This window comes from Schistocerca americana, chromosome 11, assembly GCF_021461395.2.
Source record: "Schistocerca americana isolate TAMUIC-IGC-003095 chromosome 11, iqSchAmer2.1, whole genome shotgun sequence".
Taxonomy (NCBI): domain Eukaryota; kingdom Metazoa; phylum Arthropoda; class Insecta; order Orthoptera; family Acrididae; genus Schistocerca; species Schistocerca americana.
In genome coordinates, this window is record NC_060129.1 from 95,479,205 (window position 1) to 95,505,484 (window position 26,280).

Consider the following 26,280-nt stretch of genomic DNA (forward strand, 5'->3'; position numbering starts at 1 on the left):
ACACCCCAGTTGTATACGGCTTTCTCAGGCACGCGGGGCTCTGTCTGAGCGGACCTTTAGTTCCCTAGCTGCTCGTGGGACCGCAATGGACCCTTCGACCTCTACATTTCCCCCTACCAGTGGATTGGGTGGGCCGCTGGTAGGTAAACACACCCCTTCGAAAAAGCGACTTCGTGCTTCGAGTGCTCCAGCTCCTGGTGTTGCTAGAGATTTATCAGACTGTTGTAACAGAGCACATGCTGAAAATCAGAATGTGTTTTTGATTATTAAACGGAAGGAGGGTAGCTTTGAGAGGGTTTCTCCCTTTTACATCCACAAGGGTCTTGAAGGAATTGCAGGTACACTGAAATCTGTTAAGCGACTGCGCAATGGTACTCTCTTAGTTGAGACTTCTAGTTCCCGTCAAGTCGCTTCTCTTCGGAAAGCACCCAGTCTCGGAGAGTACGCTATCGAGACCGAGCTCCACTCCACACTCAACTATAGTAAGGGTGTTGTGACATGTAGGGACTTGGTGGATATCTCCACAGACGAGTTGAAATCTGAGTGGGCTGACGAAGGTATTGTTGACGTGCAGAATATTATGAGGCGAGTCGATGGGGACCTAGTAAAATCCGACTCGTTTATTCTCACGTTCAGTTGCCCGAGACTTCCAGAGCATGTTAAAGCGGGGTTCTTACGTTTGCCAGTACGGCCATATTTCCCCAACCCAATGCGCTGCTTTAAATGTCAGCGCTTCGGGCATACTACATTGGGGTGCAATGGGATAGCCACTTGCGGTAAATGTGGTCAGCCTGCCCATGAAGGAGCCGATTGTTCATCGCCTGTGAAGTGCGTGAATTGCTTTGGGAGTCACCCTGTCTGGAGCCGGGTCTGCCCCATCTATCTCGAGGAACGGAAGATACAGGAGATCAAAACATCTAAGCGCATCCCCTATGGTGAGGCCAAGAAGCTCTTTAAGGCCATGCAACCTCCTGTGTTTACTACATCTTTCGCTTCCGCCCTGAAAAAACCAGTACAAATGGCCACTGTTGCTACGCAAACGGAGGTTGCTAGTGTTAGCACTAATACCTGCGTTTGCCAGTGCACTTGTGCTGCTGCGGTTGTTTTGCAACCTGCAGCTCTCCCCGCAACGTCGGACAAGGCCGTGGTTGCTGACATTGGGGTACTTCCTGCCTCTTCCCCTATGGCGCCTTCTGCCCAGGCGAGTAAAGCTCCAACTGCTGACGAGGCTCTGCCTTCTAAGCCCCCTAAGACCAAGACGCCGAAGGTGAAGATTTTGCCACCTGCGGAGACTGATCAGGGTCGGTCCGATGACGAGGCCATCGTACTGTCTGACATCTCCCGTGGGTCGTCATCGGAGCTGATGGACATTGATGTCGACCGGGGGCGCTCTTCTCGCCCCAGGAATAAATCTCCGGCCAGTACGGGCTCTCCTCCAAAACACAGAGGCAGGGTGAAAGTTCAGCCACCCTAATCACTGGCTCCCATCTTACAGTGGAACCTGAATGGGTTCAGGACGCATGTGGCGGAACTACAACTCCTTGCACGTGAGTTCCCTTTGTGCTTATGTCTCCAAGAGACACATTTTCGGGCCACTGATGCTCCATCTTTACGGGGCTATGCCGTCTATCGGAAAGATGATCTGACGGGGGAAAGGGCAAAGGGTGGTGATGCGGTTTTTGTCCGTGACATGCACCCCTCATCTGAGCTCCCTCTCGTTACCGACTTGCAAGCAGTTGCAGTTGACCTTCTTGTGGGTCGGAGGCTCACAGTCTGTTCACTTTACTTACCTCCTCAGGATGCGATAGACTCTGAGGCTCTCTCAGACCTTATTGGCCAACTTCCCCGCCCATTTCTTCTTCTGGGGGACTTCAATGCTTATAATGTCTTATGGGGCTCTTCGACTACTTGCCCCAGGGGTCGCATTCTGGAACGCCTCATGGTGTCTGAAGAACTGTGCATCCTCAACTCTGGTGCACCCACTCATTTCTGTACTGCTTCTGGGTCGTCGTCAGCTATTGACCTTTCCTTTTGCTCTCCAGCACTAGCGGATTCTGCTCTATGGGAGGTTGATGCTGACCTCCATTCTAGTGACCACTTCCCCCTTTGGATTCGCCTCCTGGATGAGGCTATGGCATTTCCGGTACCGCCCCGGTGGCACCTCTGCAGGGCTGACTGGACACTTTTTAGCCACCTGGCCGTTTTGGAACACCGTGACAGCGTCCACGAATGGGTAGACCATGTTACAGCTGTGATCTCCCATGCTGCTGAATTGTCAATCCCACGGTCATCCGGTCATCCCAAGAGGCGTCCTGTCCCTTGGTGGACCCCTGAGTGCCGCTCAGCCATCCGAGCCCGCCGTGCCGCTCTGCGCCGCTTCAAGTGCCGTCCCACAGCTGACAATCTTGCAGCCTTTCGGGTGGCAAGGGCTAAAGCGCGACGCGTGATTAAAGAGAGCAAACGACAGTCATGGCAATCGTTCTTGACCTCCATCTCCCGCTCCACTAGTTCTACGAAAGTATGGGAAGCCATCAGGAGGATTTCCGGGAAACTCGGCCAGCTACCTGTCACGGCCTTGCTGCATCAGGGAAGTCTCCTCACGGCGCCGAGAGACATTGCCCAGACACTGGCCATGCATTTTGTGGAATCTACCGCCACTATTAACTGTGATCCAGATTTCTGCCGCTACCGCACTGCCATCGAGAGGGGTCACTTGGACTTCCGGTCTCCTAATTCTGAACCCTACAACTGCCCCTTCACCATGTGGGAACTGGATTCGGCGCTGTCTGTGGCTCATGATACTGCGCCTGGTCATGATCAAATCCGGTATAGCATGCTGCGGCACTTGTTACTGCCTTCCAAGGAAGTTCTCCTGAATTGTTTTAATATGATATGGTTATCCGGCACGTACCCTGACTCGTGGAGGGAAGCGATTTTGATACCCCTCCTCAAACCAGGGAAGGACCGAACGCATCCCAGTAGTTATCGAAGTATCGCCTTGACGAGCTGTGTCGGGAAGACGTTGGAACGCATGGTCAATCGTCGTTTGGTTTGGCTGCTCGAGACCAGGCAGCTCCTTAGCCCCTCTCAGTGTGGCTTTCGGAGATGGCGTTCCACTATAGACAACTTGACCCTGCTTGAGGCGGCCATCCAGCAGGCCTTCCTGCGTAACCAGCATTGTCTAGGTGTATTCTTTGACATTCATAAGGCGTATGACACTACTTGGCGCCGCCATATCCTCAATCAACTCCATGAGTGGGGCTTTCGTGGCCGTCTCCCCATCTTCATTCGGTCCTTTCTTTCCCACCGCCTCTTTCGATATAGGGTTGGTAATGTGCTATCTGATTTGTATGTGCAGGAGAATGGTGTTCCTCAGGGAAGCGTTTTAAGTGTCACCCTCTTTGCCGTCGCCATTAACAGTATTACGTCCACTATCCGGAGTCCTGCCCAATGCTCCTTGTTTGTGGACGATTTTGCTGTTTTCTGTTCTTCCTCCAGTCTTGTCACTGCTAGTCGGCAGTTGCAGCTTACGATACAGCGATTAGAGGCATGGACTGTGAAGACGGGTTTTACCTTTTCTGCCGACAAATGTGTGTGTGTTCATTTTAATCGTTCTCGACGTCTTTTTACCTCCCCTGAATTGCGTCTGAGGGACACCATTCTTCCTTTTAGCGACACTGTGCGGTTCCTGGGCCTCACTTTTGATTCCAAACTGTCGTGGTTGCCTCACCTTAAAGACCTGAAGGTGCGGGCCCTGAAGGCACTGAATATTTTGAAGTGTCTGAGCCATCGGTCCTGGGGAGCAGATCGGGCACGTCTGCTGCAGTTTTATAGGGCTTTCGTCCGATCGCGTCTTGACTATGGTTGCACCGTGTATGGGTCAGCAAGGCCTTCGTATCTGAAGATACTTGACGCAGTACACCATGAGGGTATCAGGCTGGCCACTGGTGCCTTCCGTACCAGTCCCATCCCCAGCCTGTGTGCTGAGGCAGGGGAACCGCCGCTCGCCATCCGGCGGCAACTCCTCATGGTGCGTCGGGTGTGTCAATTCCTTGCCTGTCCTACATCCCCTGCGTACCCTACCGTTGCCCGACCGCCTATGGAACGTCTCTTTTCCAGTCGTCCCAGGGCAACGAGACCATTTGGGATTCGTGCCAAGCATTTGCTTGAGTCCCTTGGTGTGGAGCGTGTGGCCCCCCAACGACAAGGTTTTACTCGCCTGCCTCCCTGGTTGCTCCAGAGGCCCAGCGTCCTTTTAGACTTGTCGGAGTACCGGAGGAGCTGCACTCCTGCGTTTGTTTTTACCGCCTTATTTTATGATATTTTAAACCAGCATCCCGACCATGTACCAGTATTTACAGATGGCTCTAAACAGGGGGACTCTGTTGGTTGTGCTGTTGTTTTCCCCGATCGAGTCGTCAAGTTACGGCTTCCTGCGGCGTTTACCATCTTTGATGCCGAATTGTTTGCGATCTTGCGGGCATTGGAGCAGATGAGATGTGTTCCCAGTCGTAAGTTCCTCATCTGTTCTGACTCCCTGAGTGCCCTTCAGACCATGCAACACTTGTACCCAGCGGATACGGTCGTCCAGAACATCCATGATGCCCTACTCCACCTGCAGCGGCAGGGGAAGGAGGTTTCCTTCTGCTGGGTGCCGGGGCACGTGGGTATTAGGGGAAACGAGCTGGCGGATGTGGCTGCCAAAGATGCATGTTCCCTCCCTCACGTTGTTGACTGTGCCGTCCCTCTCCATGCTGTTACCTCCCTCCTGCGTTTTCGCGTTATGCGTCAGTGGGAAGAGGAGTGGCTGGCAGTCGGTGAAAATAAGCTGCGTCTGATCAAGGCCACCACGCGGCCATGGCGTACGTCCTACCAGTCATGCAGGCGGGATGCAGTTCTCCTCACTCGCCTCCGCATCGGGCACAGTCCCTTCACACATGGTTTTTTACTCCGGCGGGAGGATCCCCCAATCTGCAGTGCTTGTGGCGTCCAGATTACTGTCCGCCACATTTTACTTGACTGTCTTTTATTCTCTGACCAGAGGGCGGTGGTTTCTTTGCCACCGGATTTGCCCTCTATTTTGAAAGACGACGCAACGTCTGTGTTTAAGGTTTTACGGTTTTGTGTCCTGTCCAATTTGTTGCCACGGCTTTTAGGGAGAGGTTTTTAATGTGCTGCTGGATGACTGGCTCACCCAGATTTTAGGTAAGAGGTCCGCCAGTCACGAATACCTCCTTGTTTCCCTTCAGTTTCTGTCCTCCCTTCCTTGAGTTTCCTTTCCTTTTTTAGTGCACACCTTCTCCTCTTGTTTTGCCTCTGTACGTGAGGATTTGGAACTGCGTCAGGTCTGTGTCTTTTCGCTGTTCCCCTTGTTCGCTGTTCGTCTTAGTCCCTTCACTGCATGTGTTCCTGTTTTTATGCGTTTGGGCGCTGATGACCTCGCTGTTTAGCGCCCGTAAACCTCAAACACACACACACACACACACACACACAAAACATAGCCTAAATTCCCCTTGCACTATAGATGAAACAAAACAGGTGACGATTTAAGTGAAAGAAGGAATTACAAGTAAAGTTAAATGAGGAATAGAAATAATGGATGCAACAGTGTCAACGAAAAAATAGGAAGTCAAAACAGAAGAAATTAGATTGAAACTAATACATAAATTAATTGAAATCACATAAAGAAAGACTTCAAGCACAAAAAAATAATAGGAAAAAAATGAGAGCATATGAAGATGTTGTGACAACTAAAATGTGACAAAAGGAATAGAAATTTAAAAAAAATTACATTTAAACCAATTAATTGAATAAAAATAATGATTAAGGTCATTTTGATAAAAAGTGAAAAATAAGAAAAGATAATTAAAGTACCAGATCAGATTCAAACCTGTGACCTCACGCATGTGAAGCCACACCCTATCTGTCACACGTGCAACCCTCCGATGTCACATTCCATTTTTAATGCTGTTGAGCACCACGTGAAATTCTGAAGTTTTTTCCATCAGTTACTCTCAAATGAGGGCTCACCGGGATGAATGGCTGCAGGGTGTAATACGTAGGACTAACCGACATTACTGTATGGCCGGTTTCAGAAACTCGATCCCACCACTGGAGACCTCTCCTTGTCAGTTCTGGTTTCAAGAACATTTTTAGCATATGAATGTATCGAGGCACAGTAACAGGGACTGCGGCCCCATACTGTCGGAAAAAATACAGTCCAAGTCTGACGGATACTGATGAGTAAAGTGTGAATGCTCAGGAGCACAATAAAGCAGGTTTTGTTTACAGGTGGTCCCATTTGCTTGAAAATGAGCTTCATCACTCATCGGCAAAATCACTTGCATTCTACAAGCAAAGTCGTTGCATACAGCGAAATCAGTTGGCTTGAGTTGTTGCACAACAAGAAGTTTGTACTGATGGAATATTAATGTGAGCAAAATTTTTCTAACAAATTGATGACCGATTGCTAGTTAACTTGCATGACGGCTAGCTGACTGTCACGGGCATCTGGCTCTCGCATCCATTAGCCCTGTAACATTTTCTGGTACCATTGCATTGCTTCTTGGGCCTGAACACTTCGTATGCGTTATGTTCCCAGTTGATCTGAAGTTTTGCACCCATCTGAAGATTGTGTTAAGACTCAGGACAATCTCGTGTCATCTGAGATTGACTCGTACACAAAACATTTGCTGCGTAGCTGCAACAGACCCACCACTTCTGAAGAAGCTGTCATAGACGAACAAACGATGTTGCAAGTCACGCTGCTCCATTGTAACTGAAACGGTATGTCATGTGGAGGGGAACTACCCCCATCGTGACCTAAAACCGACCCTCTGCTATGTGTCATCCTGTAGTTGTGGTTCACTTACAGCTTTATCTTAATAGTTATGTGAAATATCGCCTGTTCCTGCAATGAAACTTGTACTTGAGTTTTGACTCCAGGCTTTGCTCAAAATTTATTGGTCTGTATGACTCACCTGATGTCGAACTCAAAAAGCAATTATCCTTACATTCACAATCACTCGGAAATGTTACACACTTACAGTTTTATTGTATTGCAGCTGTTAAAGTTCACTCACGTAATGGTGTGACACGACTCAACCCCCCACCCCCACCCCTCTAGAGCTGAGCTCGGAGGAAGTCTTGCCTGCTGTGCCGGAGCGTGTGCGTGTGATTAGTGTGTCATACTGTAACAATACGAGTCAACATAAATGTAACAGAACTTCAATAGCGTATTTGACTCTATTGGTTACGGTAGAGAGATCGATCTTTCGGTCCTGTCTGTATATTTATATATAATATATCTAAAAACAAAGATGATGTGACTTAACCATACGAAAGCGCTGGCAGGTCGATAGATACACCAACATACACACAGAATTCTAGCTTTCGCAACAAACGGTTGCTTCGTCAGGAAAGAGGGAAGGAGAGGGAAAGACGAAAGGATGTGGGTTTTAAGGGAGAGGGTAAGGAGTCATTCCAATCCCGGGAGCGGAAAGGCTTACCTTAGGGGGAAAAAAGGACAGATATACACTCGCACACACACACATATCCATCCGCACATACACAGACACAAGCAGACATTTGTAAAGGCAAAGAGTTTGGGCAGAGATGTCAGTCAAGGCGGAAGTACAGAGGCAAAGATGTTGTTGAAAGATAGGTGAGGTATGAGCGGCGGCAAATTGAAATTAGCAGAGATTAAGGCCTGGCGGATAACGAGAAGAGAGGATATACTGAAGGGCAAGTTCCCATCTCTGGAGTTCTGACAGGTTGGTGTTAGTGGGAAGTATCCAGATAACCCGGACGGTGTAACACTGTGCCAAGATGTGCTGGCCGTGCACCAAGGCATGTTTAGCCACAGGGTGATCCTCATTACCTACAAACACTGTCTGCCTGTGTCCATTCATGCGAATGGACAGTTTGTTGCTGGTCATTCCCCACATAGAAAACTTCACAGTGTAGGAAGGTCAGTTGGTAAATCACGTGGGTGCTTTCACACGTGGCTCTGCCTTTGATCATGTACACCTTCCGGGTTACAGGACTGGAGTAGGTGGTGGGAGGGTGCATGGGACAGGTTTTACACCGGGGGCGGTTACGAGGGTAGGAGCCAGAGGGTAGGGAAAGTGGTTTGGGGATTTCATAGGGATGAACTAAGAGGTTACGAAGGTTAGGTGGACGGCGGAAAGACACTATTGGTGGAGTGGGGAGGATTTCGTGATGGATGGATCTCATTTCAGGGCAGGATTTGAGGAAGTCGGATCCCTGCTGGAGAGCCACATTCAGAGTCTGATTCAGTCCCGGAAAGTATCCTGTCACAAGTGGGGCACATTTGTTGGTTCTTCTGTGGGAGGTTCTGTGTTCGAGGAGATGAGGAAGTGGCTCTGGTTACTTGCTTCTGTACCAGGTCGGGAGGGTAGTTGCGGGATGTGAAAGCTGTTTTCAGGTTGTTGGTGTAATGGTTCAGGGATTCCGGACTGGAGCAGATTCGTTTGCCACGAAGACCTAGGCTGTAGGGAAGGGACCGTTTGATGTGGAATGGGTGGCAGCTGTTATAATGGAGGTACTGTTGCTTGTTGGTGGGTTTGATGTGGACGGATGTGTATTTATTATTTATATATAATATTGAATATAATAGAGGGAAACATTCCACATGGGAAAAATATATCTAAAAACAAAGAAGTGTAACAGAGCTAAAGACTCAGCGAAGTAAGGAACCAGAAAAAGAAATGTCGGGTACGGCCTTTCTGCCATACATTCCCAGAGTGATGGACAGAATCGGCCGTATATTGCGCAAACACGGCGTAAAGACGATTTTCAAACCGACAAGGAAGATCAAAGAGTGTCTTAGATCGGCGAAGGAGAAAAGAGACCCACTTGCAATGTTGGGAATATACCGTATACCTTGCACATGCGGAAAAGTTTATGTCGGAATGACTGGACGATCCATTAACACCAGGATCAAAGAGCATAAGCGACATTGCAGGTTGGGGCAGGTGGAGAAATCGGCCGTGGCAGAGCACGCACTGAATGAGACCGACCACGTAATAAAATTCGCCGACACGGAAGTTCTGTCTGTAGAGAAGCACTATCACACGCGCTTGTTCAGAGAAGCTGTAGAAATCCAAAAACACGCGAACAGTTTCAACAAGAAAGAGGAAAGCCTTAAGGTAAACGGATCCTGGCTTCCCGTACTGCAGCGAACGACCATCGCGGGTAGCAAGAGGAGAAACGCACCGGAAATGACTGCAGATAAGCCCTCGGACGTTGGCGCGCCAGATACATATAGCCTGTGGCCGCGAGCTCGCCTCCAGTTCACCACCGGCAATGGAGGGTGAAGCTTTGACAATGCCAGCCACTCGTGCTGGCGAAACGTCGGAAAAATCATTAGATGAACGTCGGCCGAAGAACCCGAGACAGAAGCCGATAGGCAGTTTGTCAACAAGTGGCCACGAAAGCCTTAACAATTTTGTATAACCAGAGACTCATGGCACCCCTGCTATACGTAAAACCATTTTGACACTCTAAATTAGTAATTCATTTATTTTATTTTTATGATTTTGGGTTTATAGCCATTCTCAGTTGCAAATTGACAAGCCTAAATGACATAAGCAACCATTGAGCATGACAGTTATTATAGGTCAGTATAATAACTGATCAGTTAGCTGTGAATATTGTTCTGTTTGTAAACAAACATATATGGATGGATTTATGTATCTCTCTCTCTCTCTCTCTCTCTCTCTCTCTCTCTCTCTCTCTCTCTCTCTCTCACACATACACACACACACACACACACACACCTCTCTCTCTCTCTCTCTCTCTCTCTCTCACACACACACACACACACACACACACACACACACACACACACACCTCTCTCTCTCTCTCTCTCTCTCTCTCTCTCTCTCTCTCTCTCTCTCTCTCTCTCTCACACACACACACACACACACACACACACACAAGCATGTGTTTGTGTGTGCATGCATGTCTAATCAGAGATTCTGTAACAATTAGAAGTGCAATCTGTGAATGGTGACTGATTATTAAAATAAATTTATAACAGTTTTCAAAAAATGTACAGAAATGAATGATAAGTGATGCAACTCACTGTTAGCCCATAAATACAAGTTGTCGTGACCAAACGAATACAGAAATAGTTTGCTTTTTAGTCACAGAGATATAACATTGAAGTCTCTCTGTGCCCAGTTACTGTTTGACACTGCACATTTTCTCACTGTGAAGACGGAATAAACGAGAATGCAACTGTCTTGTTCGCATTGAACGAAATTTGTGAGTTTTTCGGCTGAAGCGTGGACTGTAACGTGAAACTTATTGGAGATGTCACTCCTCCTCTATTGGAACACTTTTGTAGTGGTGTACACTACATCAGTTGATTTTTGTCTTGCACCTTCCACAGTCTCACAAAAAGCAGCCTTTTTAAAGGCCACCTGATTCTGACAATCGGCCATTCCGCCTCACGAGTGCTACTTCGCACCAGTGAGATCGAGTACTCGACTTCCGCACTAACGCCGAATCACGACCAACCCTACGCTTCAGTAAGGGAAAAAAAGTCGACGGGTACAAAGCGACTGCAGCGCGACAGTTCAGACTTGTCATACTTGTGGAATTACAGTGGGAACGAAGGAAGCCCCACACGGAAGTAACACAGTACCTCAAATTGTAAAGTATTAGGCCTATACTCACTCACCCTTCTGATCTGTCGGTGACCGGGCACATGCTATGAACTGCCTCATCTCGTGCTCCCTAATCCTTTTAAATTGTCGATGCCACACCCAGACTGGCAGTTGCCCTTACTCGCTTTCCAGGCCAGTCCTTCTCTACGCTGTGATTTCAGAATGTACTAAAGTTTGAACGGATTTATTAAACTTTTGAAAAAATGCTGCGAACTCGTGCACCAGAGGAATATATTGTTATTGCTTGTCTGGAAACACTGTACGTGTTTGCATCTTTGATGTACTGCTTGTCTTAGAGAGCAGTGACCCTATCTCCACAGTTGTGCAATTCCAACCTGCAATTATATGGAAGATTTTGCTTGCTCGGCACCCTGTTCTCTGTTGTGACATTATTATCTGACGGCTATTCTCCGCTTTGTATACGGTTACATCTGTAAGGAAGCGGGAACCCCACTACAAACTGCTGGAAGTCCTCATCGTCTGAGCAATGCGTCCTTCGAGACTGCCGGTAATGAGGAATGTGGCCGTGCAAAGAATTATCGACTTTGGCTCTTTCGGGAACTTATTTTCGGGAGAACGTATGTGGTCTTGGACTGAATGACACCACCTGTATGTTACGTTTTGCTCATTATAAACAAAAATGAACGTATAAAGTGATTATATCTGAGTACACTTAATGCTCTAAATTGCCACAAGAGCTTCCTGTATAGATGCAAAAGTGTATGCTGCAAGGAAGATTTTCCTCTCAGATTTGGAAATGTGAGATTTTTCATCCAGATAATTCACTTCTTTTGGAAGCCTATTCAAAATGGTTGGTATAGAACACTGCACATTTTTCTGTACCATTCCACAGTTTCCTCTACTACTGAAGCTTTATTCACGCTGAATTTGAATACAGTTATGCGCATCCAGTATCTCGGACTTATCACACTAAATATACCAAACTAAAATTGACGGAACTTCACAAATCGAAATATGTTTCCTTTTTGGCAGTGAAGTTATAAACAAATATAGTGCATTGCATTACTGTCTTCGTTTACTCGAGCTTATTTTTCAATTTTTGTAGTTCATTTTCATGCTTTAATGCTCAAAATAGAGGCTGAGGCAACCATGTTGCAAAAGCACTAATTGAATGTGTTTCATCATCAGAAAGATTTGTATTCAATAATCTCCTTACCTCAAAGTATATTTACAGTTGTTCATCCACACGAAGTCACCACAGTAGTGTCAGTGAATGAGAGGTAAACAAGATAAAAACCGTAAGTCAATAAGAATTTCATGGTCACTTCCTTTGTTAGTATGCCATCTCCTTGCAATGTAGCCCATCAGCATCAGTACATCAGCGAAAAATAGAACCGTGTACACTGAGAGGGAAATTGGTAACATACGAGGTGTGTTCAAACCTAATTGAACTTTTGAAATAGCACACCAACCAGCAGAGAGAGCATGCTGAAGCTACTGAGCACACCTAGCAGCATGTTTAAACAACAAACAGCCATTTGCCTCGCATCGCTCGGACAATTAGCGAGCGAACGACAGCCGCTAAAGCAAGCACGTGTACAGCCTGCTCATCGGATTAGTGCAATGAAGGAGCCTGGAGAACAATTTGTGTGAGTGAGTGAGTGTGAAATTCTGCTACAAATTTGGCAAAGCTTTCAGAGACATTTCAAATGCTTAGCCAAGCATACGGGGAGGACTGTATGAGTTGCTCGCAGTGCTACAAGTGGTTTAAACATTTTCAACAGGGCATAATGTTGGTCTGTGACGCTTCCGGGTCTGGACGTCCTTCCAAATCGACAGATGATGGTGACGCGGATAGCGTTCGTGCCGTGATTCGAGGAAATTAACTGTTTGGGATGTTGCTCAGGAGGTGGGCATCAGCGTAGGATCGTGTTATCAAATTTTGAGTGAAATGCTTGAGATGCGTCATGTCAGTGCGAATTCGTGGCACGTTTGTTGACCGAAGATCAGAAACAGACCTGTGTTGAAATGTGCGGGGAACTGCTTGCCACTGTTAATGACAATGAAAACTTCTTAAGAACATCATAAAAAAGTTCATGAGAAGTGAGGGTCACTTTGTCCAAAGAAAAGCACGCATGAGTAGGTCAAAGATCAAGGTGATGTTGGTTTTTTTTGTGACCGCAAAGGCATTATCTATCACAGATTTGAACAACATGGTCAGACGGTAAACGGGGAAGTCTAACAGGGAATACTAGTGCGCACGATGGATGCTGTGCGCAGGAAGAGGCCTGAATTGTGGGAAAACCAGAGTCGGATGTCTCATTGTGACAATGTGCCGGCTTACGCGTCACTCCTTGTCTGCAGTTACCTAGCAAAACAGCACATTCCCATTGTGTCCCATCCACCATATTCTCAGGACCTAGCCCCAGCACATTTTTCCCTGTTTCTCAAACTGAAAAACACATTCAGAGGACGTCGTTTGCAAACCGTAGAAGAAACACAGGACAATTGACGAGAAACCTGTGAAACCTGTGTGCCATCCCACGAAAAGCATTCCAGGAGGTGTTTGAAAATGACAAGAAACAATGGGAACTGTATTACCAGTGGAGAGGACTATTTTGAAGGGAACAATGCTTGAAATGTTGTACAATAAGCAATAAGACTGATACAGCAAAAGTTCTTTTTTAAAATGCTGAACTAATGGGCTACATTTTAAGGTGACATAGTCACAGGGGAAATGATCACACAATTTTTATTGTCTTTTATGTATTTTTACCCTTTATCTTCTTTTGAAATTTATCATTGCTTTAATCCATATTCATTAAAATATCCTGTTTTAGGTGAAGCTCGGTTTCTTCAGAAGGCTATTTTTAAAAAAATTGTAAAAATATAAGTCGAGCAGTGTCTCTTATCTTACAACTCGCATCCTCCAGGACTGGATTTGTGAGCACGAGGGCTAATTGTCGAGCCTCAGCTGGTCGCCACAATCGTCAGATGTCAATATTTCTGAGTCTCTGTGCTCTGCTTCAGAGAGACGGATACTCGGTCGCTATCCTTCTCCGTCATCGTTTTCTGAACCTGCCACTATTTTGCAGGAAGAGTGGTATAAGATTGCTTCAAAAATCGTGCTAGAGCTGTATTTATCCGTTGCGAGATGACTGGGAGCTGTTTTGAATGTCTACAGGTTTCCTACACCGTATTTGGCATGCTAGTGTCTTGTGTTTTTGGTGTTTCCATATACCCCCTGTGTGTTTCTTATTTATGTACGTGTGTTGTTCATTACTGTTTGTTATTTTGTTACTTGCTACGACCCATCAAGTGATCTCCAAGTCCTGATGGCATGACGAATGGTGTCCCTTCGTGAACTCCCAGACGTTGTTTTGTTCCTCAGTTATTCCAGTGTCCTCCCAGTGGTTTCTTTGATGTCTCCTATTCATGTCCTCCTGTCTTTTCCTCTCTGTGACCTTCCATCCTTCTGAGCAGTACAGTTTATTGTAGTGAGTCTTAGGCTCCTTCTCCAAACCTATATTCCAAAAGAATCACTTTTCTTGCTGTCCACTTTTTTATTGTCGACTACTCGTATCTGTACAGAGCTGTGGGAAAGATCAAGGTTTTATGTATTTTTATTTCCTCAGTGTCGACAGTTTCACTGCCTGTAGTTACTTGCCTAATTTAATTTTAGTGGATTTTTCAAATTGTTCCATCCTTGCTTCAACAGTGTAGGAGCCGCTTTTTGTTCTCGTGAATCCTAAATGTCTTTATTCCTGTTCTCACAAAGTCAGTAATATAATTTTTGAATCTTCTGTAATGCAGCACCTCTTTGTCACAGGAACCCGAGTGTATTATCGTGCAGGAATAAGATCTGTCACGACGCCTTGCAAACTGGAGCACTACGACCCAGACAGGTAGGAACAAACTTACGTTTCCAAAAAGTTTTTTTCTTTCCTCTTCATAACCATTTATATCTAATTTTAAGACGAGGTTTTGTAGTACTGACAAAACCTGACACTGGTTACGATGATACACACTAGCTCGTGCTAAAGTGTGTACTGCTGCTACTAGTAGGTGCGAGTGTCACATGCGTGCAGATATTGGCTGCTCGACTTCAGAATGTGAAATGTAGCAATATTTACACACACATTTATTTTACTCCTGTATAACTTCTAGGATTATTTTCAGTGACATCAAAATCCATAGTTTCTGACTTCGTATAAACCCAGACACGGAAAAAAAGAAGCTCAATCAGTTATATTTTCCTCTCTAGTATGTTTATTTTACTACTAGCTGTAAGATCTTACTAATATTTAAATAAAGTAAAGTAAAACTGACTTGTATACTTTGCATAGCCTAACATACAATTCAGGGTAACAGTGTGGTCAAAGCCAGGAGCACATTGTATTTTTGCTGAAGCACAGTAATTGGGAGTGAAACACTCAGCACTTTCCAACTTTGACAAAGACATCATCAAGTTGCTATGTATCGGAATCTCTAGCTGCAATGACAGTTCCGAATAGTACCTGCACTTGTCGTACAGTGTACAGGGTATATCAAAAAGAATCATCCTATTTGGCACTACTGTATTTCTGGAAAATAATAAACATACACATAGAATTTTGTTTTTTGACGACCTCAAAAAGTTTTTTGTTTATATCTTTTCTAGGTGTTCAATACTCTCCCCTTGAGATGCACGGCATGTCAGTGCAGTATTCAAATTGCTCCCACACATGCAGCGACCATGTCGAGTAACTGCTTCCACAGCTGCTGTTATGCAATGTCTCATTTCACTCACTGTTGTTGGTTATGGAGGCACATAAAGAAAGTCTTATATAAATCCTCATAAGAAATAATCGCGTGCCATCAGGATTGGTTACGTTGGAGTCCAGTAATGTAAGGCCAAATGGTTTGGTCCAATGCAGCCGATCCGTCGTTCACTAATCCTTTGACTTAAAAATTCCCACACTTCCAGATGCCAGTGTGGAGATGGCCCATCCTGTTGGTAAATGAAGTCATTCGAATCAGTCTCCGACTGCGGGAAAAGGAAGTTCTTCAGCATATTGAGATATGTGCTTCCTGTAACACTGTTCTCGGAAACCCCCCCAGGGGGTCCACAACTCTTTTGTGGATACGTGCATAGCGAGCACGGGATCCCGAGCTAATGTGGCCTACCTTCCTTTCCGGGCTGCATACCTTCCCTTTCCGCATCCTTCCCCATCCCGCATCTTCGCCCCTCCTCCCCTCACCTCTGGCTCTTTGCTTCCCTTTCTCCCCATCTGGGAGTATGGTTTGTGCCTACGTCCAGAGACGGACGCTCGAAACTGTTCCAACTTCCTTGTGTAGAAACACTTGCAAGTCTTCGTCCTTCCTCTGTCTTTTTCTTTTCCTTTCCTCTTCTCTTTGCCCTTTTCTCCGCTGCGGCGTTTGAGACCCCTCTTATTTCCTTTCCCTTTCTCTTTTTTCCTCCCTGTGCGTGTCTGAAGGCCGACCCACGCACTTCCATGCGTAGCCGGTGACGGGGTAACGCGTAATTCCCCGCCCCGGGTAGACAGGCAGGACACGTACCTACCCTCTGGTAACGGCCAGGCCCAGGGAGGGGTGATTACCCGAGCTGATACCTTCCGAAAGTGCCGATTGGTCCCTCCGTCCGTTTGTCGGGAGGTGTGACCTGAGGTGTGAACAATCACCTAAGGCGGGAGTGCCCTCAGTGAGGGCCCCCACAAGGGAGGAGCGCGCCATCGGAGACGCCGGTAATCATGGGGGATTCTTCTGCAATGGTTTCCTCACCTTCCACTATGTCTGCTCACAAACGTAAGTTCACTGAGTCTCAGCCACAGACAGTTCTTCCATCGTTGCCACAGTTCCTTGTTGTTTCTCGGTCTGACGAAGGTCACGACTTCTCCACGGTCAACCCTTTCATTATTCAGAAAGGTGTCGACGCAATTACAGGTCCTGTAAAGTCTTGTTCCTGATTACGGAATGGCACCCTGTTGTTAGAAACTAACAGTGCCCTGCAGGCACAAAAATTGCTGCGTACTTCTCTGCTCCACACCTTCCCTGTCCGGGTGGAACCGCACCGTACCTTAAATTCCTCGCGTGGAGTCGTTTATACACGCTCCCTCGATGGATTGTCTGACGAAGAAATTCAGCACTATCTGTCTGACCAAGGCGTCACGGCTGTTCATCGGGTTATGAAAAGGGTTGACTCGAACATCATTCCAACCCGCACTGTCTTCTTGACATTTGACAAAGTTCAACTCCCATCAAAAATCAAAGCAGGCTATGAGATAATTTCCGTTCGCCCTTACGTCCCAAACCCTACGCGTTGCTATCGATGTCAGCGGTTCAATCACACCAGCCAGTCCTGTTCCAATCCGGCCAAATGTGCTACGTGTGGCAAGGATGCCCATGAGGGTGCTTGTCCACCTCCATCCCCTCGCTCCATCAACTGTATGGGTGACCACGCTGCTTCCTCTCGAGATTGCCCCGTTTTTAAGGACGAAAAGCTCATCCAGGAAATCAGAGTGAAGGAAAAGGTGTCGACCTTTGCTGCTCGAAAATTATTCGCCAGTCGACAGCCCACCGTGCCTCAGACAGGAAAATACAGCACTGTCCTGGCTTCTCCTCGGCCAACAAAGGAGGCGGCCACGCAGACTTGCGACCTCACCTTCAGTGCCACGGTTGTCAGATCGGCCAGCGCAAAGATCGCCCGTTCAACCTCACCATTTTCCCCTGCCCTCTCTATGGTTCACCTTTCGTCGGGTTCTGCCAAATCTCGAGCCCAAAAGTCAGACACCAAGTCTTCGAAAAAAGAGCATACTCGTGAAGAGTTTTTACGTACCGCAACATCACAACCATCGGTTCCTCCTTCATCTAAACATCATACTTCCAAGAAGGCTACAAAGAAACCCAGTTCCTCTCCTTCTCCGCCAAGGCGTGTCCCATCTACAGCACCACCTGGCGGAAATCGCCCTCGGCCGTCTTCTGTGTCGCTGAGGTGCACTGCTGGTGGCCGGTCAACTGGCCGATCGCTGGTGGCAGGAGCTGCTCCTGACCAACCTATGGATCAGGATCTTCTGCCTTCGGCTGAATGCCACTCCATGCTGTCGGTCGCAAGCTCTGAGCAGTCGTTGAGTTGACAGCACTCTTGGTCACATTCCGTCAATTTCTGTTCTCCCTATGTCCATTATCCACTGGAATATCCGCAGCATTCGAGCCAATCGGGATGAATTGTCGATCCTCTTACGATCCTACTCGCCGGTCATCCTCTGTCTTCAGGAAACAAAGCTGCGTCCCCATGATCGCTTTGTTCTCCCTCATTTTCAGTCCGTCCGATATGACCTCCCCTCTGTTGAAGGCACTCCCGCCCATGGAGGACTCATGATTCTTCTCCATGATACTCTCCATTATCACCCAATCCCCTTAAACAGTTCCTTCCAAGCTGTCGCCGTCTGCCTTTCCCTCTCTGGATACACGTTCCCTCTTTGTACTGTATACATTCAATCGTCCACACCAATGGCACGAGCTGATCTCCTTCATCTTCTTGGTCAGGTTCCACCCCCATATTTGCTGGTTGGGGACTTCAATGCCCACCACCCACTTTGGGGATCTCCACATCCTTGTCCACGTGGCTCCCTATTGCTAGACGTCTTCCACCAAGCGGATCTAGTTTGCCTCAACACTGGGGTCCCCACATTTTTGTCTGCCTCCACGACAAATTTATCTCATTTGGACCTTGCGGTCGGTACTATTCCGCTAGCTCGGCGCTTTGAATGGGTCGCCATTGATGATACACACTCGAGTGACCACTTTCCATGTGTCCTTAGACTGCAGCCTCAACTGTCGTATATGCGTCCGCGACGCTGGAAGTTTGCCCAAGCCGACTGGACACTTTTTTCGTCTCTAGCGACATTCGATGACCGTTGCTTTCCCAGCGTCGACGATGAGGTCACACATATTACCGACGTTATTCTTACAGCTGCGGAACGTTCAATACCACGCACCTCCGAATTGCCCCGGCGCCCCCCAGTTCCTTGGTGGAACGAGGCATGCCGTGACGCAATACGTGAGCGGCGACGTGCTCTTCGCATTTTCCGTCACCATCCTACTTTGGCCAACTGTATCCGCTATAAGCAGCTCCGTGCTTTTTGATGCACCCTGTAGTACTACCTGAGCCTCGAATCGCAGCTGCTTGCAGTAGTCTGCATTTGTGGCAATATCCTTATAGAGAGAAATGAGGATCATTTATAGGAATAGAATTACTATTGCATCTTGCCTCAGTGGTTTTGTAAATGTTGACTAAGTTCTTAGATGGACTTAACATTCATAAAATTTAGGAAATACAATTTTGTAATAAATTATGTGCCCAAAGATTTTTTAAAATAAACTAAAACAGTCCATCAAACAATGAAACTCCTGGATGGAATGTAACAGTATTATGAAAAGGAAGCTTTCTACGCATGCCGAGTTGTAAATAGGCACAATAAAAAGACTGTTACAAATAACCTTTCGCCCTGCGAGGTCTTCGTCTGTTAGTAAAACAATCCATGTTAGGTACTGGAACCTTTTTTTAAAGAATTGTTTCATCTGGAAATTTGTCTTGATTTTTTTTTTTCCTCCCTATCAGGAATAACTGAGATTGACAAATGTTTTAAAATGGCAGCTACTTGTGCCAACAGCTCTTCAATAACAAAAACTGGCAACAAATAATCAAATTATTTAAAAAAATTAATAATGTGTACGTATATATAATCTACCACTTGCGGAATATTTAAGATTGGGATCATTTATTAACTGTCTTTCAGAACAGATTTGGTTTTTTGCATATAAAATCATTTAAATCAAAGCACGGTTCGTGAACCACATTTACATTTAAAGACAATTCCAACACATTGCACAATACCCCGGTTCAAAATTATTCTTCTCAGTATGAAAAAATACTCATATGATAATTACTGGTTGGTTCTGATTGATAATACGTCCCTGTGTTCGCTCATCAGTATTTCACAAAATTACCAGCAGAACACAGCGCATTGCCTTATCAGGACACAGTATAGGACAGTACGGCAGTAATTGGCTTCCATTTCCTCAGTATATGTGTGCAATAGGCCAGCAACTTCAGTACAAAACTTATTTTGCTACCCCCAAACAGTACAGTGGTGGTATAACTTAAAAGGCACACCACATGAAATATGCCAGGCTCCAGAGAGTAGCATATTGTTGTGTGTGCAGTAAACAAATGGTCTAAGCACAGGGGCTTCCCAGATACACCGTGACCAACAACAAACCGCGCTGCTGCTGCGGTCGCAGGTTCGAATCCTGCCTCGGGCGTGGATGTGTGTGATGTCCTTCGGTTAGTTGGGTTCAAGTAGTTTTAAGTCTACAGGACTGATGACCTCAGATGTTACGTCCCATAGTGCTTAGAGCCACTTGAACCAAACAACTGAATAATAATGCAGTCATCAAGACAACATGGTCGCACACAATGCTGGGCCTTCCAGCCACATTTCCTTCTCTCCTCTGTTCAGCCAACGCCTGGAATATGTGCTGCACATTCCCCCTTACAAACAGGCAGGAACGGTGAGTATTTTTAGCTCACTTCAGTGCATGCTGTAGGAGCGTGTGCCAAATGAATGTCCTTCTGTCTTGCTTGAAATCGTCTATGGCTTTACCAGAGGCCACTCAGTGAATCCCACCATGTTTTCCTCTACTAGGGTACAGCAGATTTCATTTCCTAAACCATCTGTTGGAGTCTGATATATTTCCCACAATGTCAATATTGATAAGATGTTTTTGCTAGTCATCCGCGTTAACTTACATTTCTCTACATTTGTAGCAAGATGCTGTACACGTCCCCCCCCCCCTTCTCCCCCCATCAGTCTTCTGACTCTAGCACTTGCAACCTACGTGCTCAGTTATTTTCTGGCTGTTTTTCAATCTGTCTCTTCCTCTACAGTGTTAGCTCTGTTTAGCTCTCTAGCACAACGGAAGTTTTAATAGATGTCCTATCATCCTAGCCCTTGCTCTTATCAATATTTTCCATATATTCCTTTCCTTGCCAATTCTGTGGAGAGATCGTCTCATTTATTACCTTACCAGTCCATCTAATTTTCAACGTTCTTTGTAGCACCACAACTCAAATGCTTCCATTCTTCTCTTTCCCAGTTTTCCCATAGTTAATGTCTCACTACTTTAAAATGTTGTGCTCCAAACGAACAATTCCACCAATTTCTTCCTCACATTAACGCCCGTGTTTGATACTAGTAGACTTCTCTCGACCAGAAATGCCATTTTACCTGTGGTACTCTGTTTCTTGATGTACTCCTTGCTCCCTCTGTCGGCGGTTGTTTTGCTGCGTAGGTAGCAGGACTTCTTAACTACATTTACTTTGTGGTCATCAATCGTGAAGTTAAATTCATCACTGTTCTCATTTTTGCTACTTCTCATTAAGTTCTTCTCCTTTGATTTAATCTCAATTCATATTCCGTATACATTAGCCTGTTCATTCCATTCAGCTTGCCCTGTAATTCTTCCTAACTTTCACTGAGGACAGCTATGTCATCAGTGGATCTTATCATTGATATCGTTTCATCTTGAATTTTAATTCCACTCTTGAACCTTCCATTTATCACCGTCATTGCGTCTTTGGTGTATAGATTGAACAGTAGGGGAAAACGACTACGTCCCTGTCTTCCACACTTTTTAATCCGAGCACTCTGTTCTTGGTCTTCCAGTCTCATTGTTCCCTCTTGGCTCTTGTACATTTTGAATGTTATGTGTGTTCTTACAACTTACCCTTAATTTCCTGAGAGTTTAATACATCTTCACAAGTTAACGCTGTTGAACACATTTTCCAGGTTGACAGATCCTATGAACGTGCTTTGATTTTTCTTCAGTTGTGCTTCCATTATCAACAGTGACATCACAACTGCTTCTAGTGCTTTTACCTTCCCCAAAGTCAAATCAATTGGATGCTTAACACGAGTTCAATTTTCTTTTCCATTCTTCTGTATATTATTCTTGTCAGCAACTTGGATGCATAAGCTATTAAGCTGATGATGTGATAATTATCGTACTTGTCAACTGTTGCAATCTTTAGAATGGTGTGGATAATCTTTTTCTGAAAGTCAGTTGGTATATTGCCAGACTCACATTCTACACACTAATGTGAATAGTTACTTTGTTATCACGTCTCCCAATCATTTTAGAAAATCTTACGGAATGTTGTATCTCCCTTTTGCCTTATTTGATATTAAATTTTCGGAAGCTCTGATTCTGATTCTAATACTAGACCACATATCTTCTCCATATCGACTCCTGTTTCTCCTTCTATTACGACATTAGCCAAGTCTTCCCCATCATACAGGCATTTCCTACTAACTGCTCTCTTCTGTGCATTTAACAGTTGCAGTCTTAATGTTACCTTCTGTGCTTTTAATTTCACCAAAGTTTGTTCGACTTTTCTATATGTTGAGTGTTCCCAACAACCATTTCCTTTCAGATTTCTTCTCTTCTTTGTGGTCATATTGCCTTAGCTTCTGTGCGCTTCCTATTTCTCATTTTTAAGTGACTTGTACATCTGTATTTCTGAATTTCCCTGAGCATTTATGTACTTCCTTCATTCATCAACTGAAGTATTTCTTCTGTTGCCCACGGTTTCTTTGCAATTAGCTGCTTTCTGCCTTTCCAGCCTCTGTGATTATTTGAAGAGATCTCCATTCCTCTTCAACTATGCTACCTCCTGAACTGTTCATTATGGTAGTATCTATAACCACAGAGACTCTTCATCACTTATACTACTATATCCCACTTCTTTGCACACCGATTCTTCCTGACTAAGTCTCTTAAACTTCAGCCTACTCATCACTACTAAATTGTGATCTGCATCCGTATCTGCTTCTGTGTACACCTTACAGTCCAGTATCTGATTTCTGAATCTCTGCCTGATGATGTTGATGGTATGTAACTGAAATCTTCACATATCTTGCATCCTTTTCCAAGTGTACCTCATCCTCTTGTGAGACTCAAAGAGAGTATTCGCTATTGCTAGCTGAAGTTTATTGTACATCTCAACTAGTCATTCTTCACTCTCATTCCTAGTACAAAGTCTGTCTTCTCCTGTAACCCTTTCTTTTACTCTTTCCCCTACAACTGCATTTTTGCCCCCCCCCCCTGACTATTAGATTTTCATCTCCCTTTACATAGTATATTAAGTGTTGAGTATCATCATATAGTTTTTCTACATGTTCATTGTCAACTTGTGATGTCGGCATGTATACCTGAATTCTCATTGTGTGTGCTGTTGTTGGTTTCCTGTCTGTTGAGAAGTACCCTGTCACCGAACTGTTCACAGTAGCTCACTGTCTGCCCCACCTTCCTACTCATAATGAATCCTACTCCTGTTCTGCCATTTTCTGCTGCTGTGGGTATAACCCTATTCTCTTCTGGCCAGAAGTCCTTGCCTTCCTTACATTTCACTTTAGTGACCACCACCGTTCCAGATTGAGCCTTAGCATTTCCCTTTTTTTATTATCTGGCTTTCCTACTGCATTCAAACTCCGTACGTTCAACGTCTTGACTCGTATAATGTCATCCTTTTGTTGGTTATTCAATCTTTTTCTCACGGTCACGTCACTTGTGGCAGTCTCCCCCAGGTATCCAAATATGCACTAGTCAGGAATCTCTTGCCAAGATCATCATGATATTTTGTCAGTTACCGGCCACATCTCCTGTTGATGCACTTTGTGTGTCTAATGCAGTGGTTTCCACTGTCTTCTGCATCCTCATGCCTTTGATCATTGCTGATTCATCTGCCTCAAGTGGAAGCTTTCAAACTCAATGGTAAGAGAGTTCCCTGAACCTGTCTGCTCCTCCACCCACTTTTGACAAAGCTGTTGACTGAGTAATGGTGACGTCTTATGCTGGAAGTCTTCGGCTGCCAACGCTGACGATTTTTATTCAAAATGTAAGCAGTGACAGGCTTTGAACCCAGCACAGAGGACATTTTTGATTGCTAATTAAAGACGATACAGCTAGACCATGAAGTCCAAAGAGCAGGGTATGATTTCCAGTCAGATACCTCCCAGGGGGCTCACATTTCTTTCGTGAGTACGTGCATGGTGAGCACGGGGTGCCAAGCTAGTGCAGCGATCTTCTTTCCAGGGCTGCATTTCCTTGCCCTTTCCCTCCTTTCCTCTCCTTGCTCCTTCCCCTTTGCCCTCTCCTCTCCCTCTCTTGGTGTCCTTGTTTGTTGGCCCCGCTATCCTCCTGGTTATGTTGGTTTTGTAATTTGGCTTTGTTGCATAATCACCTCATCCTTTTGGCATTCCCTGGTACCCCCTGGGGATTGACCTCCATTCTGTAGTGTGAGCCATTTGGGTAAGAACACCTTACCTAGTGTCTCCTATGTGTGCCCTCCTAGTTCATTCCACCTGTTCTTTCATGTCGTCCTCTGATGCTAGGGTGCATAGCCTGCACGGTAGCCAGCCCGTGTGGTGGCGTCGCTAGTACCCTTTTGTTTGAGCTCCCTGAACACACAGGGATCACACATCTGATACCTGAGCTGTGACCACCTCAGGTAAGCCTAGCAGTGGTAGCTTGTCGTCCTGGAGAATCAGAACTCCAGGGAATGGCCACCGTGCCAGACAGCCCTTGCTGTGGCTGGGTGGTGCATGTGAGGAGAGCCCCTGATTGGAGTGGGTGGTATCAGGGCGGACAGTATCCAAATGAAATACATATGGGTCCAGAACTCAGGCCGTTCTTCTGCGGCCGTCTCTCCGCATGGAACTGATTATTTTAGTGCTGCTTCTCCTGTCCCTTGGGCGTTCCCTTCCTTGGCTACACCCTGGGAGGAGGGTCAGGCCCGTCGGCTAGGGGTGAAATCTTTTCCCCGCTATCTGGTTTGCACCAGGACTGATAGGGATACTTTCAGCAATGCCAAACCTTTATTTTTTGTGGAACATTGAAGACAAGTTTGGCGAAGTGGACTCCCTGAGCAAGATGCGGTCGGGTTCGTTGCCGAACAAAACTGCTTCAGCTGCCCAGTCTGCGGCCCTTCGTGCCTGTAACCATCTTGGCACAATTCCTGTGTCCATTAGCTCCCACCAGTCTCTAAATATGGTACAAGGTGTGATTTTTCACAGGGACCTCATCCTTCAAACTGATGAGGAACTTCGGGACAATATCAGAAGGCAGGGTGTTCACTTTGTTCGGCGTGTTCAGAAGGGTCCTAAGACAATCGTGCGTTCCCTCTCCTGTGCGTGTTAATTGTCACGGCAATCATTCTCCACGTTCACCAGATTGCGCAGTATATAAGAAGGAAAAGAAGATACAGGAGTATAAGTCCCTTGGTCTCTTAACCTACACTGAGGCTCGTAAGAAGTATGCATGTCTTCACCCCGTGTCGATGACTAGTTCGCTTTAATTTCATCTTCACCACTTCGTCCCCCCTTCCTTACCCCAGTCCCGAACCCCTGTCCTACCCCACTCCCCTGCGGCTGCCACACCCTCTCCTCCGGGCACTGCTCCTCCTCCCCAGCCGGAGAAGTGACCCACTTCTTCGCCGTCTGCAGGTCAAGGGCGCCCCTCCCGGGATATCCCTTTCTGGCACCTTCCAGGCCAAAATTCTGCTGCCACGCGACGACCGCGAGAACCATGGTCTGTCGGTCCCCAGTTTGCCCGATCTCTTTCTGTTCCCGATCTTGCTGCAGCTGGCTCCTTTATGCCACACAGCCCTCCTCGATCTCAAACAGAAAAGAAGAAGAAAAGAAGTCCCAGGACAAGAAGCCTCAGGTGTCACCAGAGGTCCCATCTTTAGCTTCGCAACCCAATTCTGACTTGTTGATCATGGATGTCGCCCCCTCCTTGTCGGTGACGGTTGGTGACTGGCTTTAGCATGTTCAACCCCCATTTGAATCATTGTTCTATGGTTATCCAATGGATTTGTAATGGGTATTGCCATTACCTACCGGAGTTGAAATGCCTTATTTCGTCTTACTCTGCAGCTTGTTTGGTTCTACAGGAATATCATTTTACTGATGATCACTCACTGATTCCCTGTGGGTTACGTGTTTTCTGTTGAAATCGGGTCGGCCCCGTGTGGGCCACTGGTGGAGTTTGTACATTGGTCCGTACAGATGTTGCTAGCACGTGGATTCCTCTTCAAACTGCATTGGAAGCGGTTGCTGTTAGGTTCCACCTGGACTCACAGGTCACGGTTTGCAATCTTTATTTCCCTCCTGACAGGTCACCTACACCTGCTGACATAACAGCCCTTCTTCTGCAACTTGTTCCTCCCTTCCTCCTTTTGGGGCAGTGCATTTCCATCCAGACGAGGTCTTCTCATAGAGCAGTTTCTTGCAGACCACGACTACTTGTCATCACACGACGACCTTTGTGATTGTGACCATTTCCCATTGATTCTTTCACTTCCTTCCCACTCCCCGATGGGAAGGCTACCTCGTTGGTCTTTCCAACGCTCTGATTGGCATCGATACACTGCACAGGTTGTTTTTTCTCCCTCTGTCGGGTTGTATTGACGACGTCCTACGTGACGTGTCTGACGCGATTGTTCGCACTGCTAGCCATTTGTTTGCAGTATTTTTTGAACTTCGCAAGGCTTATGACACGGCTT

General features: G+C 46.2%; 1 protein-coding gene across 1 annotated transcript in view; it reads left to right on the forward strand.

Annotated features, from left to right (window-relative positions):
* LOC124553299 (cortactin-binding protein 2-like) overlaps nucleotides 1–26,280 on the forward strand; it is a 186,342-nt gene that overhangs the window by 131,778 nt on the left and 28,284 nt on the right. Inside the window, exon 6 of the mRNA XM_047127179.1 lies at nucleotides 14,485–14,560. Within this exon, the coding sequence (XP_046983135.1) occupies nucleotides 14,485–14,560 (76 nt within the window). The remainder of the gene's footprint in view (nucleotides 1–14,484; nucleotides 14,561–26,280) is intronic.